Source organism: Chelon labrosus (genome assembly GCF_963514085.1).
Source record: "Chelon labrosus genome assembly, chromosome: 16".
Classification (NCBI taxonomy): Eukaryota; Metazoa; Chordata; class Actinopteri; order Mugiliformes; family Mugilidae; genus Chelon; species Chelon labrosus.
The window spans coordinates 7,355,094-7,373,228 of NC_140349.1; the positions used below are offsets into that span (position 1 = coordinate 7,355,094).

At 43.5% G+C, this 18,135-nt stretch overlaps 1 protein-coding gene across 2 annotated transcripts; it reads right to left on the minus strand.

Annotated features, from left to right (window-relative positions):
* Positions 1-5,321: 5,321 nt before the first annotated feature.
* Positions 5,322-16,383, minus strand: clspn (claspin). Of its 2 annotated transcripts, XM_084563141.1 has the most exons (24): positions 16,032-16,383; positions 15,121-15,238; positions 14,099-14,526; positions 13,866-14,015; positions 13,724-13,780; positions 13,567-13,639; positions 13,361-13,463; positions 12,664-13,259; positions 12,381-12,569; positions 12,057-12,220; positions 11,761-11,963; positions 11,598-11,650; positions 10,993-11,186; positions 10,167-10,710; positions 9,956-9,989; positions 9,769-9,844; positions 9,539-9,684; positions 9,260-9,421; positions 8,989-9,110; positions 8,680-8,810; positions 8,433-8,553; positions 7,591-7,670; positions 7,074-7,235; positions 5,322-5,925 (listed from the first exon to the last, which is right to left on the minus strand). In XM_084563141.1, the coding sequence occupies exons 1-24, from the start codon at positions 16,056-16,058 to the stop codon at positions 5,803-5,805; spliced, it is 4,056 nt and encodes a 1,351-aa protein (XP_084419267.1). In that variant the 5' UTR covers positions 16,059-16,383; the 3' UTR covers positions 5,322-5,802. The 2 variants fall into 2 exon arrangements, with proteins under 2 accessions (XP_084419267.1, XP_084419266.1); XM_084563140.1 differs by lacking the exon at positions 16,032-16,383 and having other exon boundaries at positions 15,121-15,569.
* Between the last annotated feature and the right edge of the window lie 1,752 nt (positions 16,384-18,135).

An 18,135-nucleotide genomic window follows, 5' to 3' on the forward strand; every position in this document is an offset into this window, starting at 1 on the left:
ACTTATCTTAGAACATGTTTTCCCTTTCACTGTGAAGTTACTGAGATAGATAGCTGGGGAAAAAAAAACAACACTAATTTAATTCATTTAAAATTGAATCTAAATCCAAAAAGTGAAGGCATCTCATTCACAGGATGCTTCACTTAAATTATGCTGTAAAAATTCTTGCTAATACTTTTAATCTGTGAGAAAGTCTATGTCTCATCCTTCACTGGGAAGCCCATACTTAGCATACTGCATGTAAATGAGTTTTTATATCACATTGATGTGCAACGCAGTCGAATATTGGATCAATAAATGGCACAAAACTTGTTGAGATACCACAAAATCTTACCTATTAACATCTTAGACTTAAAGTCGGCTCAGAAAAACTACTTTTCCAATTCAAGAAGACAGTCTTCTCATACTACACATATACAAATTACCAAATGCTCACTATAAACTCCTAAAAGTAAAGTAAAACTGTAAACTAAAATAGTTTAAAAACAGATAAAGTTAGAAATGATTGTTTAATTATACTGTATATTGTATGTGAAGTTATATAACACATCAAACCTAAACAGATCTTGGTTTGTCTTCCTTTATGGGACAGAGGTTATAAATGATCGCCCATAAGAGCAGCAGCTACAATAGCTACAGGCTAAAAATGCTTCAACAGACTTGTGATCGGCGTTAGAAAACAAGCACTGTGACCATTTAAAGTACTTTATTTGGAAATTTACATTTTCTGTTAGATTCTACGTTTGATCAATGTTTTAAATTAGTTACACAGAATATAAACTAATGGATTATGATGCATTATATTAGATTCGGTTAAAGTAGGTATAATAAACCTGCTATATGTACACATGTGAACATTTTATCCCACTTATGTCATCTAAAGCAAATCAACAAACCAGCTCTACCATATATTCTACTTTTACGGGGCCCTTGGGTGTTTTAATAGTCAAAATATTAGGTATGACTTATTATAACACACTAATATACTGATATCTGCCACTAAAACCTATGAATAATAAAGTAAAACTTCATATAAACAAAAAAAAAGTGGAATTTATTTGATTTAACTTCAGTAAAAGAAGTATTTCTTTCACCACCGGGCGTGACTCACATCATGTGCTGCCTCTAACGTGACGACAGTGTCACTGTTTCTGCTTCTTCTTCTTCTTCTTCTTCTTCTTCTTACTGACTTCAACAACAAACAGTGTAGTGCCCATCTCCTGCTATTTGCCAGAGAGCATTCTGGGAAATGGAGGAAATCAGCCAGCGAACACAAGGTGGAGGAAAAACCAGGTAGGAACTGAACGCGCCGCCGTCAAAATTTACAACACTGGCTTTTCGGAGAGTCGGGAGGACGTGTTACTCGACTCTTTATCTCACCACTCATCTCAGGTGATCCATAATGTTACCCACAATGCAACAGTGACAGGCACCGCCATGGCTCCAATTTTAACAAAAGGGGGACGGTTGCTGCAGGATTTGTTGCAGTGTGATGCGTCTCCCAAAACTGGTGACTTTATGATTGTCAGACTGGGATCAGAAGGACACGGCGGTTATATCTGTATATGATGTGTGTGTGCAAGTGTGTTTTCTGGAGGTGTGTGTGTGTGTGGTATGGAGAGGCTACATCAGACAGACTTAACAAGTGTTCGCTGTCTCTCTCCTCCCTGCTCTCATCCCCCTGACATGTTGTTGCTGGCGGCAGAGAAAAGAAAAGGGAGAAAAAACTCACCCTACCTCCCCCCCTCCACACACACACACACACACACGCTGCTATCCCTTTCCCTCCCTCCCCTTCTTTCTCCTTCAACAACATCCCCATTCAAGTGCATCAGCTCCAGGCGTCCGTCCTCCCTCCCTCCCTCATTCCTCCCCATCGTTCGCTAGTAGCCTAAGCACATAAAAAATACATCAAACACAACCGTCCGCCCAAGGCCTCGTCACACGCAAAATCATCTCTCCCTCCATCTCTCTCTCCCTCTCTCTCTCTTTTTCCAAAAGAAAAGAAAAACCCAAGTTACAAAAGACAACTGCAGAGGACACTGATAGAAAGGGAGATAGAGTGAACCCAGAGAACTCAGATGATCGGAGGCCTCCTGGGAGAAGACAGATTATTGTAATGTTAACACCCTCTTTGACACAAATGAGTGAAAATAAAAATAAAAAAGGAGCATGACTTACCTTGCGCATAATAAGACCTTGTTTGAATTGTGCACAGCCTGCAGCGCCGTGACCCACTTCCCTCAGTTCAGCTCCGCATCTGCTCCGGCACCAGTCTCGGGCTGTGACAGTGGCCGACGGCGGCCGGCAGCACCCACGGGCTACGCTGTCAGATCCCTGGTGCCGAGATGCGCGGAGAATCTGTAAAGGGAAAGCTCGCTGGACCTCCAGCTCACAGCCAGGGCTCTTAAAAAAAATAAATAAGAATTAAATAAAAAATCAGCCAAGACGTGCTAAATTGAAGCACAAATCCAGCACTTTGCACACTAATTACACACTTTTATTTTAGGCACACACACACACATATGACACAAGTGCACACAAACACCCTTGGGTGCCACAGCTCATGTTTCTCTTCAATTATTCCACCCTCTGCCCTCTCTCCTCCTCATAATCTGAATAAAGCCAGATCTGTGTCCTCTAGATATTTAGAAGCCGGGCCTCGATGCCAAAACATGTAACCTTCCTCCTCTTTCAAGTGTGGAGAGAACGGAGAGTTCAGGGGCTTTTGGCTTTACTGCGCTGACCTCGTAATTTCCTCTCGGGGGGTTAAACAAAGTTGTGAAAAATTCAGTCCGGAGAAGCGGCGTTGACGGCGTCGAACGCAGAGAAAGAGAGGAGAAGACTTGGGAAGACATTATTCCTATTAAAGTCTACTTAGAGTTGACTTTCTGACCCTGCGAACAAGCCCTCGGGACTTGGAATCAAATCTTTATCTCGATTAATTGCTCAGTAATGACTCAAAACAATAACGATAGATGCGGCTCAATGCCAGCGTCGAACCATTATTCACCCAAAGCCTCTTAAAATCCTCCAGTTCTCGTTTTAGACTTTCATTTATAAAAAAAAAAAAAAAAAAAAAAAAAAAAGCCAAACAACGCCTCTGACAAAGGTAGAAATGTAATCTCTGCTCCGGCGCCAGGATTAAACTGGGCCTCCTGCCTGCAGGTACAGCAGCTCGGCATTGGCGGGGCCCTCCGTGGGGCTCATCCCAGACCCTCCTGGCGTTGGCCCCTAATGATGTGTAATGGGGCCTCCTGTGCCCGTTCCTAACCCCGGGACCCGCCTCCTAATCACCGTGGCTACTAATGAGATGGAGAGACATGAGAGGGCTCGTTAGAAGACCATCCCTTTAATGCCAGCCTATTATTAGCCACTTATCAAATCATTAGTCTCTAAACTGCAATTATGCTTCTTTTTTTTTTTAAAAAAAAAGAGGAAAAAGTGAAAAGAGTCAGAAGAAGAAGTCCCGCAGAGTGATGATTTAGAGATGGAGTCTAGTGGACAATCATACGTGAAGTGGAACAACATCAACTAAATTCCTCTTTGTTTCTTGATCTCGAAATGGTTCCCACTTTTATTTATTTATTTTTAAGTACGTGCATCATCACAGGGTTTCTGTTCTCACGAGTTTATCTACTGCAATAAACAGATTTTTATCATTTGGACATTTGGAAAGCCATTACTGCTCGTATGAAGGTTTCTTTCATGAGAAGGAACAAGCATCAACTCTGAGAACTGGTATTTCCCAATTTATTGCAACTGCTCGTGCAAGATCACTGCATTCTCTGCTCTGGGCTTCTCTCATTTTTAATCAAGGGAAGAATTTTTTTGTATTTTCTCAATAATGAATGGCGTCTTTATTACCCGAGACAAGCGGGCGACGTTACTCTGCGTATGGGCTCGAGCCAGGGTTCGAGTTTTAATCTGAGCTCTGTGCAAATCTTTAAGATAACCGACGTCAGGGTGCCACAATTTCAGTATCGTGTCCCCGTGTCAGGGCGTACACATACACACAATAAACAGTACTGTTCATGGTTCTGAAACAACAGTAGACAGCGATCCATTGTTTTGACATGTGTACCATCAAATATTGCGGGTTTTTATTTGCCAACAGAGCACGAAACTGAGATCAGATCTCAAGTGGTGGCCTGAGACGATTGTGGAGACGCATTTTAATCGCAGGTGTGAACACATGTTCTTAAAGCTGGTCACTTCTGGTCCAATAACTCAGTTCGCATGTCACTACCAGGTCTGAAGAGGGTAAATTGGTGACAACTGGTGAAAATATGAAACCAGACACAAACTGATATCCTAGTTTAGAGCAGTTCCAAGCCGATAGCTGAGAACCACGGATCTACGAGTAGAGGATTCTTGTGCACGTTTTTAATTTTGATTAAAAGAAACGGCGAGGTGGTTAGCACTGATGCCTCACAGCAAGAAGAACTGGGCCCTTTCTGTGTGGAGTTTGCATGTTCTCCCTGTGTCTGCGTGGGTTCTCTCCAGGTACTCCAGCTTCCTCCCACCGTCCAAAGACATGCTGGTTAGGTTCATTGGTGATTCTAAATCGGCCGTAGGTGTGAGTGTGAATGGTTGTCTGTCTCTCTGTGTTAGCCCTGCAATAGACTGGAAACCTGTCCAGGGTGTACCCCGCCTCTCACGCCATGACAGCAGGGATAGGCTCCAGCCCACCCCGCGACCCTTAACAGGACAGGCGGTTACAGAAAATGAATGAATGAATGAATAATCCACCTTTATAAACACATGTGGCGTCATCGAGGAGCCTCTCCGGGACACATACAGTTGTTACAACATTAATGATCGTCTCAATGTCCCGCAGCCATGACAGTGAGTCAGCATGAAACTGAAGCAGCAACAATTGAAGTCCTGTCGAGAGAGTTGTCCTACAAACACACTGTACACCAACTGTTTAGTGTTCAAGAAAAGGCGAGAATAAGGGCAAAGAATGAGTGGAATCTGAGATGCATCCCCTTTACACTATGAGTGAATCCCTGAGAAGGTTATAAATCCTTATATTATGGATTTATAACTGTCCTTCATGAGTCTCAGTATTAAGATTCAAACCCCTTCTTGGTAGACTAAACTTTAATAATAGTTGCTTTACTATGAATTTGAAACTTTCTATTGGATGTAACTTAGCAGTGGAAGCAATTTCTGTCTTGAATTACGCCCAATATCAAATAACTTTTAAATAGAGTAATTTTACGTTAAACTGCACCTTCTGCACCTTTCTAAACGACCTAGGATGACCCTGAATCACACCTGCAGCTCCACGTCTAGTAAAACCAAAGCAAACAGAGTAAAGTCTTAAAATACGCTTTTATTTACACCGTAAAACAAATACATTTCAGTCATTATACAAAAAATAAAAATCCCTAACTAATAAAAACAAAAACAAATCAATCCTATTTACATGATAAAACATTTTTGAGGGCTAGACCTCAATCAAGCGGCTTCCCCCAGATTAAGATGAACGCCTCTGATTTTTAAAATTTAGCTATAATAAGGTTCATTCAAGGGCCCTGCGAGTCAGTCGTCCAAAAAAAACAAAAAACAAAAAAAAAGGTGCTTCAGTGGTGTGATTTAATTTGCAATTTTTAGGCTTTGTAAACATGCAAACCCACGTGACCACCTGTTTTTCTGTGCGCCCGTAAAAGGAGACAAATGCCAGGACACCTCACCGGTTTTGTTCTTCAGAGTCTTATCGGCAAGTAGGAACATTAGACGGTAAAGTCTACCTCCTGCTGCTGATGATTATCATTCAGGTAGTGCGTTGCGTCCTCAGTGGTCCAGGAAGTTGAAGATGCTCCTCTGGGACGCTTTAGTCTGTCCCACAGGTTTGTTCTCCCTGCACACCCTCTTTGCTGCTGGGTTCACCGCGTCCAGTCCCCTCTTCTTCATCATCTGAAAAATCAAATTTACAGATCCAGAGTTTACCACCACACTGAACAGAAATGTGCAACAAGATATTTAAAAGCTGTATGAGTGTAGTTTTGGCTCCATTTATGAATGAGGCCTGCACACTGGGCTTAATGGGATCTTAACGCGAGTCAGTGTGGACTTTGGCTCCACCTAGTGTCGCACATTCAGAATGAGTCCACACGTTCACATGACTCTCACACTGAGCAGGACTCTCCCAGCTGTTTGGAAAATATTTTGTTTGTGTGCTCCTTTTTAGAACAGTGAGATTTTTTTTTTTGCCAGAGAGAAACCAGACAGGGATTGAGAAATCAGAAGAGCAAGTGAACGCCAGAAGAGAAGGAATTTAAAATACAGAAGAACGCTTTAACCGCTGCTCGGGTGGATAGCAGGGTTTTTAAGGGTGTTTTAAAGGGATGCAACTTGAAATGGAACAGCTGTAAAACAGATAAAAGGCGAGCTGGTTTAATTGTGACGATCTACACTCTGATTAACAGGCTCCTTTCGTTCACGGCACGCTAAACCACTAACGTTAGAGCCTCCTTTAAACCACAAAACTAAACAAAGCAACATTTACCTCCCATTTGGACACACAGGGAATCTAAAAGGCTGCTCTCGTTTTCTCCTGACGACAAAAGACTTGACACGCTGCCTAAAAATATCTAAACGGAGTCTATAATGTCTTGTGATTTCACCGAGCGACTTCAGAGTTGTCACACTGACCTTCACGGCCGTTTACAACCAAAGAGAACCCAATCCAAACCTAATTTGTCCCATCTGTAGCCTTTTTAAGACCATTGAGAGACTATATTTAGGGATTTAAAAGATAATTCCAAGGACCCGTGATTAAAAATACCTCAGATGTTTGAAAGCGCACCGTACAAGGTGAACTAAGGCTGAGCTCAGACTAGAGGAGTTCTTAAATCCTACCCTAAACTAAATATCTGATTAGAAAATAACAGCACAACAGAAACTACAGGATATTATTTAGTTTATTGTGCCAAATCAGGGAGCACTAATTAGTTCATTAATGAAATGCTAAACCTATGAACGTACATAAAACAGGGACTCAGTGATTTAACAAGTAAACCCGAATGTGCTTCACTTTCATTTTCTCACACCGTTTCATTCACCTGTTTCCGAGGAGCATCCGACGCCGCGTTGGTCTTCTCCGGAGAGAGCGTCTGAAACAGGAACCCACGGCTGTTTCTAGGCGCCAGAGGATTCCCCTCGGAGATCGAAGCCAGTTTCTGGAGGACAGACTGAGGCTGGCTCAGTAGAGAGCCTCTCCTCACCTGGAAGAAATCAACCAATCGATTACACTCACGCCTCTTATTCTGCCACAGTTTGATCATTTTTGCTGGGGTGTGTTTTATTTCAATTGCAGAAATGTTAAACTCTTAGGAAGGAATTGCAAGTGACAAACACACACTAACAGCGGCTTTACCGACGTCTGACCGAGAACAACGAGACACTGTCGACGGATAAAACCAGATGAAAAGCTTCAGGCGTTAACTGACAAGCGACGAGCTATTTTTAAAAAAGTCAGATGCTACTTGATGTAAAAAAATAAATAAATAAAAAAATGTTAAGCGAGAACGTCCACCTTAAAAACATACAATTTAGGAAATAAAATAAAGAATTTCTCACCTGTAAAGGCTGTGATGGTCTCTGGAAGGGATTGAGAACAGATGTCGCCTTCTTTTCTGGCTGTGGTGCCGCCGGGGGCTCTGGTTTGAACATTTTGGACAGTTAGGTTGACTCTTCATCAGGTTATTAATGACACACGTTCCAAAAAGTGATTAATGTGCCACTTTAAATGTGAATTAAGAAGCCAGTACATTCTTTTGTTTTAATTTCCTGGAACACAGAACTCCTCAACGCTTAAGAAAAGAAATGAGCGCCGTTAAGCAACTTCACGTTAAGCAACTTGCCGTTAAGCAATCAGAGGTACTGGCGGCAGTTTCCCCCTTCTGTGTCTGGTTTAGTTTAGTCTGCGGGCACACGTTTGGTGCAATCTGTGTTTAGCAATTCTGCTCATCTCTTTAACTCCGTCTGTCACGCATGAGTAGAATCTAACAACTGGCTGCATTAAGTAGATTAAAAAGACTTCTTCGCCAAGATCAGACCGTGTCCCTCCCTCCTAAATGGTTTCCTATTGCAATGCCGTGCTCACTGCAATTAATAATTGCCTCTCGTCGCTTGTGCACGCGACACGAAGCCAACAAAGAGCTGCCACGTTACAGCTTCTGCACCTGTGTGAAAGGAAATAACTCTTCGTACCAGCAGGTGGCAGTAGTCTGTATTCATCATTAAAAAAAAAGGGGAAACGGGAAGTGCAAAAGAGCTGACAGTGTTCATAAACTTCTGACAGACTGTATAACTATAAATACCACTTTTATATAAATGTGTTTTAATGTTTTGTTTGCCAAGACAAGCCCCCGCTCCCGACTGTAGCTGGTGCCGGACAAAATCTTTTGTATCAAACCAACCTTTTCTCTGCAGAGTCTTGGCTGTCAGTTTCTTGGCCAGCTTCATAAAATGACTGTCTTCCTCTCCAATCTTCTCATCATCCGCATCCAAATCCTCCCCTTTCTTGGCTTTCTGTTCAGACTGCGAGAAGAGAGACAAACAGAGAGAGAGGAATGAAGACAAAAAACCGTAGCAGCTCGCAGAGGATGAAATATCGATTAAGGCGTCACTGGAATGAAAATGTATTTTCTTTCCCCCGCGACATACCTGTTCTCGGAGCCACTGTTCTCTCTCCAGTCTCTCTTTCCTCCTCTGTACCTCGGCCTGATCCACGTCCTCATCTTCCTCCACCTCTTCGTCGCCCTCCTCTCCCATCCTGTTCACGTTGAAGCCATCATCTGGAAGACGAGAGATTAAAAATAAACTTTAAACGGAGCTGAAATAACACAGCTTTGAGGTCTTTTTGGAGAAAACACACCAAGAAATTCTTGCAAAAATCCCACAGATCCTACATCCAGAAAGGATTAGCAGTACTTTAGATTTGAGGGCATTTATTTCCTCATCCCGTAAACTCACCAATATTTCTCCAACGGAAGCGGCGAGCTCGCCCTGGGCCGTCCGAGTGCAAGTCGCCATCAGCAAGGTAGCGCTCCTGGTAGATCCTCAGACGACGCTTGTCATCATCCAAAATGTGCTTCCTTTAAAAACAACAGGTGCATTTTAAAACTTTTAATCCAATCTGTTTGCGGTTTCCCGATTGATGTTTATCCCCAGTGGTTCTCTCTCAATTTGCATTCTAGCCAAAAGAGGTTATATATGTTTGATAATCCGATGAGCTGTTACTCACATGTGGATTTTGTTAACTTGGTCTTGAAGCTCTTCGTCGGAGGGCAGCTCTTCCAGAAGCTCCTCTTCTTCGTACTCACTCTCTTCGTCTCCATCCTCGTCGTCGCTGCCCACGTCGCTGCCCGACAGCTCGGCCTCTGACTCCAGGTAGTCGGTCAAACGCCTGCGAACGGGGTGAAAGGAAACCACTTGAACCTACAAGTAACTACAAGTAAACAAATATCTGAAATAAAAGTGTCTGTTTATACGTTAATTAAGTTCAGTTTGATCTTTCACGTACATTTTCTTCTTTTTCTTCTTCTTGATCCGATGCGGCGCGAACACACCCTGCATCTCCTCCTCTTCCACATCATGGTCCTCCTCTTCACTGCCATCTGCTCCATCCTCCTCCTCCTTGCCATTTTCATCTCCATCCTCCTCCTCCTCCTATATATCCACAATTCATCTGTCAGTGTTTGATACATGCAATGCTAAAGATAAACCTCAATAAACTAAGTGTCGATCTTTTACCTGCTCGCTTTCTACATCTGAAAGGAGTCTGAACTCGCAGTCCTCTTCCTCCTCCTCCTGCTCTTCCTCCTCTTTCCTTTACAGAGAGAAATGATCATGATGGTCTATGATTCCACTTTAAAAAAATGCATTGACTTCTTAACGTCTTTACTGATTTAAGAGGATGTCTGAGATCTTTATCCTTTACCTGTCTTGTGCTGGTGAAGCCGTGTGAGTGGAGCCTAAAGTTGGAAACAAATGAGACAAAGTATTGCGTAAAGGGACCGACAACTACCTATCCACAGCACTATCAAATCCACAGCATTTTAAATACACAAAAATATGAATTTGTATGTTATCATCTCATCTATAAATCAATCTGCAGCTTTACGTTTGTCACAGACAACACACGCTCTTACCTTGACTTGGAAATTTGCCCGAGCACAGCCCCAGCAGCTGATCCATGGTGTTGTCAGTATCTTCATCCAGTCCTCCCTCTTTCCTCTTCTCCGTTTCCGTCTGCTTCTCTCCGGCCTGAGTCGGAGGAAACGCTCCCGAGCACAACCCGAGCAGCTCGTCCTCCTGCGACGCTCCGAGCCCCTGACCCCTACCGGAGCTGCCGCTGCTCTCCGCCTCCCCAAAGACACCCGAGCACAGCCCCAGCAGCTCCCCCATGTTGGCGTCCATCGCATTTTCATCCAGGCTGTCCAGGAGCAACTGCCTCTTGTGGGAGCGGGGAACGCCGGGGCGCGGCCCCACGTTTAGGAAGCCGTCTGCGTCGAGTAACTGGGAATGGGTGTCGTCCTCTAGGGAGAAACGACCTTGGGAGTCTCCTCCCAGACCGGGACCAGAGGCCGCTCCACCCAGGGGACCAGAATCTGCACCGGGGGACGTGGGTGCGTAAAGGTCCTGGGAGTCCTCAACAGGGAGGCAGAGCGAGGGCTCGGAGAGTTTCCCTGAACTCTGATGGGAAAAAGTAATAAAATTAAACCACTTAATTAAATGATTTGTCTTTTTATTAGCTTATCCCACTAATCATTCCTGGTTTTTAGGAAAGGTCTTAAACTTTTAGCTTCATACCACACTAGCAAAGGTCTTTTATGCTGGTTTTATTTCACCAAATAAAATTCTGACACTAAATAGTTAAGCCTTTTATCATAAATGGATTTTTCCATGCATCTTATTAACTGGACCGAACTCCAATCGTCCAACTACAGATAAAATAAAAATAAACGTCCATCTCACCTTGGAGGCAGAGCCGAGGAAGCTGGGTCTGAAGAGGCACGGCGAAGGGGAGCGGAAAATGGAGGAGTTGGAGATCCCTCTGCCTGTGGAGCGCTGGTTAGTGACGGGCTGGTAAGAGGTAATCATGGATCCCACGAGCTCAAAGCTGCTGTTGTGGCTGTTGTCCTTCACCAGGGACAGAGAGTCGTCCTCTTCTGGAGACGAGAGGGAGAGGAGGAATGAAGTTTGTCTTTAATAAGCAGCAACATCGTCTATGAATTGGAAGAACTTATTTATTTAAGAGCCAGAGACTCTGGACTCGAGGTATAAATGGGGGGTGAAACTTTTTTGGGGGACAGATGTTAAGGCTGATTTGTAAATGGACAGAAAGTTATATCTCAGTCCACCTCCCTCGTGCAGAGAAGGGTTTTCAAATCTGACATAACAGTCTTCCTTTAATCCGCTTTCAAACCATCTGCCCCTAAAATGTGGGGGCTGTTGTTTCCAAAAGAGTGTCCCTTGTCCTAGTTGCGCCGAAGAGCTGGCTCAGCAATAACGTCACTTTTATCTGCACCCAGCGTAAAGGAATACGCACAAATTGAATGGAGGCCGTAAACTTTACCCACCCATCTTATTGCTGCTGTCGTGTCCAGAAGGCCCAGACCGTCTGATGCCGTCTCTAAAAAGGAAAAAACAAAAATTATATGAAATGCAACACATCATTTACCTGCAAAATATATATATATATATATATATATATATATATAAAAAAATAAACTCCAAACACACCCAGTGCGAGAGCAGGAGTTGCCATGGAACAGCATTAGTGTGGAGTCTGTGTTAGAAGTCGACGAGGGTCTGCTGAGCGCAACAGGAGAAGGGCTCCTGATACTCTGGGCCAGACTGCCTTCATCTTCCTCCTCCTCTTGACGCTCCTTCTCTTCTTCTTCACCGTCATCATCACCACCACCTCCCAGTAAATCATCTACACCCTAGGAGACAGAAGAACGGGCGAGTTAAAAATGCTAAATATGAAGTCATTTGATTGCCCCAAAGCAACAAGTAACAAATCCTCGACCCCTTACCTCTTCTTCCTCTGACTCATCCGTCATATCCTCCTCCTCCTCTTCCTCCTCCCCACACTCTTCGTTGTCAAGGCGATTCAGCTCGGCCTTGCGCGCCCTCTCCTCCCTCCTCCGTTGGGCCATGGCGAGCTGCAGGCGCTGCTTCAGCGTCAGCAGCTTCTCTCCTACAAAAAGAGGAGCAGAAGGAGTTTATTTATGTCCGGGAGGTTTATTATTTCCAGTAAATGCACGAGTCCGTTTGCCTATATAACTTATTAATCACTGTTAACAGTCTTAATTACGCCAAACTTTAAAACCACATGATGTATTTCTGCGTATCCAGACCTGGTTTGGTGGCCGCTGGCTCCTCTACTGCCTCCTTAACAGTGACAGTAACAGACTCCGCGTGCAGCTCCTCCTGGCCGGACGGCGTGCTATCTTTGCGGATGATGCTGAGCTGCATTGTGCGCTCCCCTTGGGGGCGTGTGGGGGCATGAACGTGGCGAAGGTAGCGCAGCCTCAGGGCCTCCAAACCTGATCAAAGAAGAGAATTAAAACACAAACTCTCAGTGTAACCGTGGGAAGCTCTTATTTTGTTTTCGGAAATCTGAAAGGAGTCGCGGCTCACCGGGGTTTTGCCGCGGCGGCTCGAGATGCACAAAAGCTCCATCGTCTGGACACAATTTAGCGACAGGTGGGGGGTCCAGCCCCAGCTCCTTCAGTCTGGCCAGTTTGTCCTTTTTCGTCTTAGTGGCTTTTTGCACTGAGACCTCTGTTGCAGCTGAATCAGCACTCTGAGGCTGAGGTGCTACTGGCTCCACCAGAGTCCCACATAGTGGCTCTGTTTGCAGGGCCTCCGATACTGCTGCGGTCTGGCTTTGCTCTAGCGGTGCAGCCGAGGTTTCATCTCCTGAATCAGAAGCAGGTTTCCCCACAGCATCTGTCGTCCCCGACTCTGTCAGACTCTCAGAGAGGTAGAGCATAGGGCCCGAGTCCTGCTCAGGATCTGGGGTCACGGTGCTTTCTCTGGCCTGGTTGAGGCTCTCCTGCTGCGGGGACGAGGTCGCTGCAGGCTGAAGTAAGGGCTGGATCTGGGTGGATGAGATGTCCAGAGAGGGAGGAGAGTCCTGCTCTGGGGACGGCTGCTGCGGTTCGCTGGGTGGGTTTACAGAAGGTGGAGGAGCTGATGGTGTCTCCAACAACAATTCTGAGTACTTTGTAGATCTGAAAGGAGGAAGGTTTTTATTACTTAGATTATCAAAACTGCACACATGTGAAATTAAACTAAATCTATACAATTTCTGATATGAAATATTTGTATTTACTTCAACAATTTCATGGCAGGACCCTCTGGCCTGGCTCTCTTCTTAAAGAACTGATCGATAGTCTTGGGTTCAGGGATGTGGTAGGGCAGGCCCAGTGTAGACTCTACAAAGGCAGAAGAAGAACACGTCGAAAAACATCTTGGTTAAGCTGTAATTAACAGAAAAGAGCAGCAAACATATGAAACAAGTGCCTTATAAACACAGACCTCGGACCAGCCTCTGAGACTCGCTGTGGAGCTGCTTCATGGCGTCTTTGCTGGCGCGTGCTGCCTTTCTCTCCTGCAAACACGAGGAACGACAACGATAAAGCTTTCAGCTATCAACGCACACGGCATTAAGTAAAAGCACTTTGGCTCAGCTTACCACACGATGGGGTTTCTCAGGTGCCTCTTCATCTTCCTCTTCATCCAGGAGAGGATCCTGCAGCAACATTTAACAGTAATTATACAAAGACTGTCTAGCATCTGCAGTGTGTCTCACTCTTTTCACCAACACTGTTCTTTACCTTGTGTTTTTTCATCTTCTGTTTGACAGCAGCTCGGATGGCATCCAGTGACTCTTCCTCTTCCTCCTCATCGTTCAGACCGGTGTCGAACAGATCTGTGTCACCCAGCAGACAGCCACTGTCATTCAGAGCCTGAGGAAGAGGCGTCTCCTGAGAAATAGGAGTACAATACTATTATTTGCATACAGTACAGTAGTACAGTAGATGTTAACTTTTTTTATTTGGTGACTTACTTCATTTCTTTCAGAAAACCTCTCCTTCTTCTTCAGCTTTTCCACCGCTCTGCTGTGCTTCTCCTTCTTCTCTCTGTGTCTCTGGCTCTTCTCTCTCTTCTTACGCTCTTTCATCGATTTCCCTTCCTTCTTCGACTTCGCCTTCTCCACCTCCATTTCTTCACCTTCCTCCTGCTCGGGCTCACCATCATCGCTGTCGACGGGAGCCCGGCTTATTCTCTTGTTCTTCCGCGCTCGCTTTTCCTCCTGCTCGGCGGCCTCCCCGGTCTCCATCTCCTCGCCACTGGAAGCGGATAAGACGAGCGCCTCTGCCATGTGTACGCTGGTCTCAGCAGCCGCCGCCTCCTCTTCCTCACTGTCGCTGTCTCGAATGGCGTTGCGGTGGGGCTTTCTGTGAACTGCGATGTCCTCATCGTCATCATCAGAATCTGAAAAAGAAAAATGTTGCTTCAAGAACTTTGTAGCACAGTGGACCTTCCTACTCAAATAAAGACTCACGTGTGATGCAGCATGATACTAAAAAAGCTGCAGAATCAAAACAAATATGAACACATGTAGCAGCTCAGGTGGCAGAGCAGGTTGTCCATTAATTACAGTGTTGACGGTTCAATCCCATGCCAACTGAGCGTCCTTGGGAAAGACACTGAACCCAAAGTTGCTCTAAAAGCAGTTTCCGCTATTGGTGTGAGAGTGTATGTGAATATTAACCACTGTAAATCATTATATAGTTGAAATTTGCTGCATTTCCTTGCAGGTATAATCTCAATCTCTCTTTGCTCCTTCATATTTGGTCTTGAAACAAATGTGGTTCTTCATAACAGTATTTTTTTTCAACCTGCAAAGTACTTGCAATGAAATCCTTAAAGCCCATTTCATGACATTTAGAGAAACTACATCACACCGACTGCCTTTCAAACAGCAATTTACCCGTTTAAGGTTACAGGCCTTCGCATAAATTGCATGCCCCATTTACACACAACCAGTCTCCAGCTACATCAACATCTATTGTTGTGCTACTTTACCTGGCAGATCTTCTCTTTTGTTTGCCGTCTCCGTTGCCATTTCCTCTGCTGGAGAGCCCACGCCGCTGTCTGAATCGCTCTCGGTGGCTGTCTGGGCCACAGCTGGGAGCGCCTCAGCCTTGGCACAGAAACAATACATCAAAAACATTTATTTTTATTTTGTTTGTAGTGTGGAGACACTATAGTTTACTCTAATGACTGTTTGCAGGGACAAAACACTAAGGCTGCATTGTAATTATAACGCTGAGCAAATCTAAAGAATACACTGGACACATTTTAATGTTGAGTGCTGTAATCATACACTTATATGCAATTATACGGTACCAGGGGTTTATTATTTAGTTTCTATTAGTCTGATTTGGGTTTAAGCAACTGGATCTGCTGCAAAAAGTTAGCCAAAATACCAGTTGTTGCATGAGTCTATAGTTAGCAAACCAACTCTGATTATTATTATGTTTTTTTGCAAGAGTAATGTGAATCATGGAGGTGGACTGTGTGTGTCAAATGGCTGCAGCGCCTTTCAATAAACCAAACAATGAGAGCAGTTAGCTAGCGACATGGCTTCCTTTCAACGTTTAAAAGTTAGCTAAATGTGCTTTAAAGTTAATGGGAAAGTCACAGACACACATGATTACTATCTGAGACCTCGATCTACTTTTATATAATATTTTAAGAGTGACTTTAAATACCATTGACATGTATAAAATCGATAAAAGTCACCAGGCCATGTCGATAACCACTCCATCTGGTTACACCTAGCTAGCTAGCTAACAGCTAATGCTAGCAATCTCCAGAGTTAGCATGTCGCTTTAATTGGGAAAACTTCTACCAGTTAATACTCACACTTTACGCGTTATTATTTTATGTATGTCAGTTTGATAATGTCACTTTGTAAAGGAGTATTTCCTCACCTGTTGTTGAGAAACGACGAGGCTCATCTTTGTCCGCTGCCTGGTTTTTTACTCTCTCCGGTGAAATAACCCGAGCGGAGACGACGCTTCGTCAAATCGCAGCGGCCACGACAGACGCAGAAAAGCAAACTGTCTGTGTGACAAACGCTATTTTTAGTTTTTTTAACGCACATTTAGCTAAGAGTTTAGCCGGGCAGCTACTCTTCCTCCCGCCTGTTCCGCGCACACACACACACCGAATACGAATTTTGATCTTTCGCGCGTCGTGACAGCTGGCCCGCAGTTTTTCGTCACCGAGGCGTCAATCTCCCGGTTCTCGCGTTCCTATTGGTCCGTGCGGGACGTTTGCTTCCGCCTTAAGCTGACGACACAGCTCAGTGACGGAATAATGTCTACACCGGGAGGACTCGGGCGGGCGGGGACAAGTGGTGTTTGCCTGATTGCAAAAAGGAAAGTGGGTTTGGAGAAACAAGTCAACACTAAACTTATCTGAAAACGTATAAATAACATATTTTAATAATAAATAATAAATCATTGTGGATATCCTGAACATAACCACCCACTTGCCAAAATATTAGGTACACTCGTGCAAATGAATTTTTATATTACATTCCTGCACTAAATCCTTATTCAGAACTATTAAATTAAATGTTAAAACAATATCAGAAATGTGGTAAATCAATTTAAAGGATGTAGTTTGTGCTGCTGTTAAACCATAACGTGTTTCTGTTATTTAGTCTAGCCCAGTGACTAAAATTAGGATGTCAAAATAGACTTAAATTTTAGACTTAGACAGACTTTATTTGTTTTTTAGATTTCCATCAAAATGAAATTTCGGTACAATGGCTCAGAGTACAGCAGAAGTAATTGAACAGAAACGGTATGTACAACAGAAACGTTATGTACAATTTACAGGAACGTATATACAAGAATAGAATAAATATACATCTAAAAAACTTAAAATGTAGATAAATATTATTGCAAATGAATTCTTATATTACATTCCTGCACTAAATCCTTATTCAGAACTATTAAATTAATGTTGAAACAGCATCAGAAATGTGGTAAATCAACTGTTTAATCAATTTAAAGGATGCAGTTTGTGCTGCTGTTAAACTATAACGTGTTTCTGTTATTTAGTCTAGCCCAGTGACTAAAATTAGGATGTCAAAATAGACTTAAATTTTAGACTTACACTTTATTTGTCATTTAGATTTCCATCAAAATGAAATTTCGGTACAATGGCTCAGAGTACAGCAGGAATAATTGAACAGAAATGGTATGTACAATTTACAGGAACGTATATACAAGAATAGAATAAATATACATCTAAAAAACTTAAAATGTAGATAAATGTTATTGCACATTTTTAATTGTAGGGTAATGGGAGTGTGTGGAGGGGGGTACTGTTTATAATGCGTTGAGCAGTCTTATGGCATACAGGATGCAGAAACTGTTTAAGCAGAAACGTGTTGGTTCAACACAGTACAATTCAATAGTACTACACACCTCAGCATGTAAAATGAAAAGACAGTTGGATCTCTTCGATTCTCTCAGTTATTCTGATCAAATGATGAATACCAGAATTTTCATGAAGTTAAGATTTAGTGCAGTAGTAGTTTTGCACCTAATGGACTGGCAATCAGACTCAGAATCAGCTTTATTGGCCAAGTATGTGTGCACATACAGGGAATTTGACTCCGGAAACTTTTGCTCGCTTGTACAGAAACACACGAAACTTAAATAAGTGTAAAAAATAAATCTCAATATCTAAGAATCCAGACCATATGCTAATACACTTCAAATTTGTCCATAGGATGTATCTCACACCTAGAAAGCGACATTCTGTGAAAATCATTTCATCTCCCAATTGTGATTTATGTTCATTATGTTCATTAGGTGTCCTTGGATCCTTTATCCATATGTACTGGGAATGCCCAGGGGTGGCCGAATTCTGGGCAAAAGTTTGTCATACTTTAAGCGACATACTTGGAGTTAGGGTCCCACTCTCGCCATTGTTGCTCCTACTTAATGACGACTCCCCTCTAGATCTGACCCTGCAACAGAGACATGTTCTATGGGCGGGTCTCACTGCCGCCAAAAA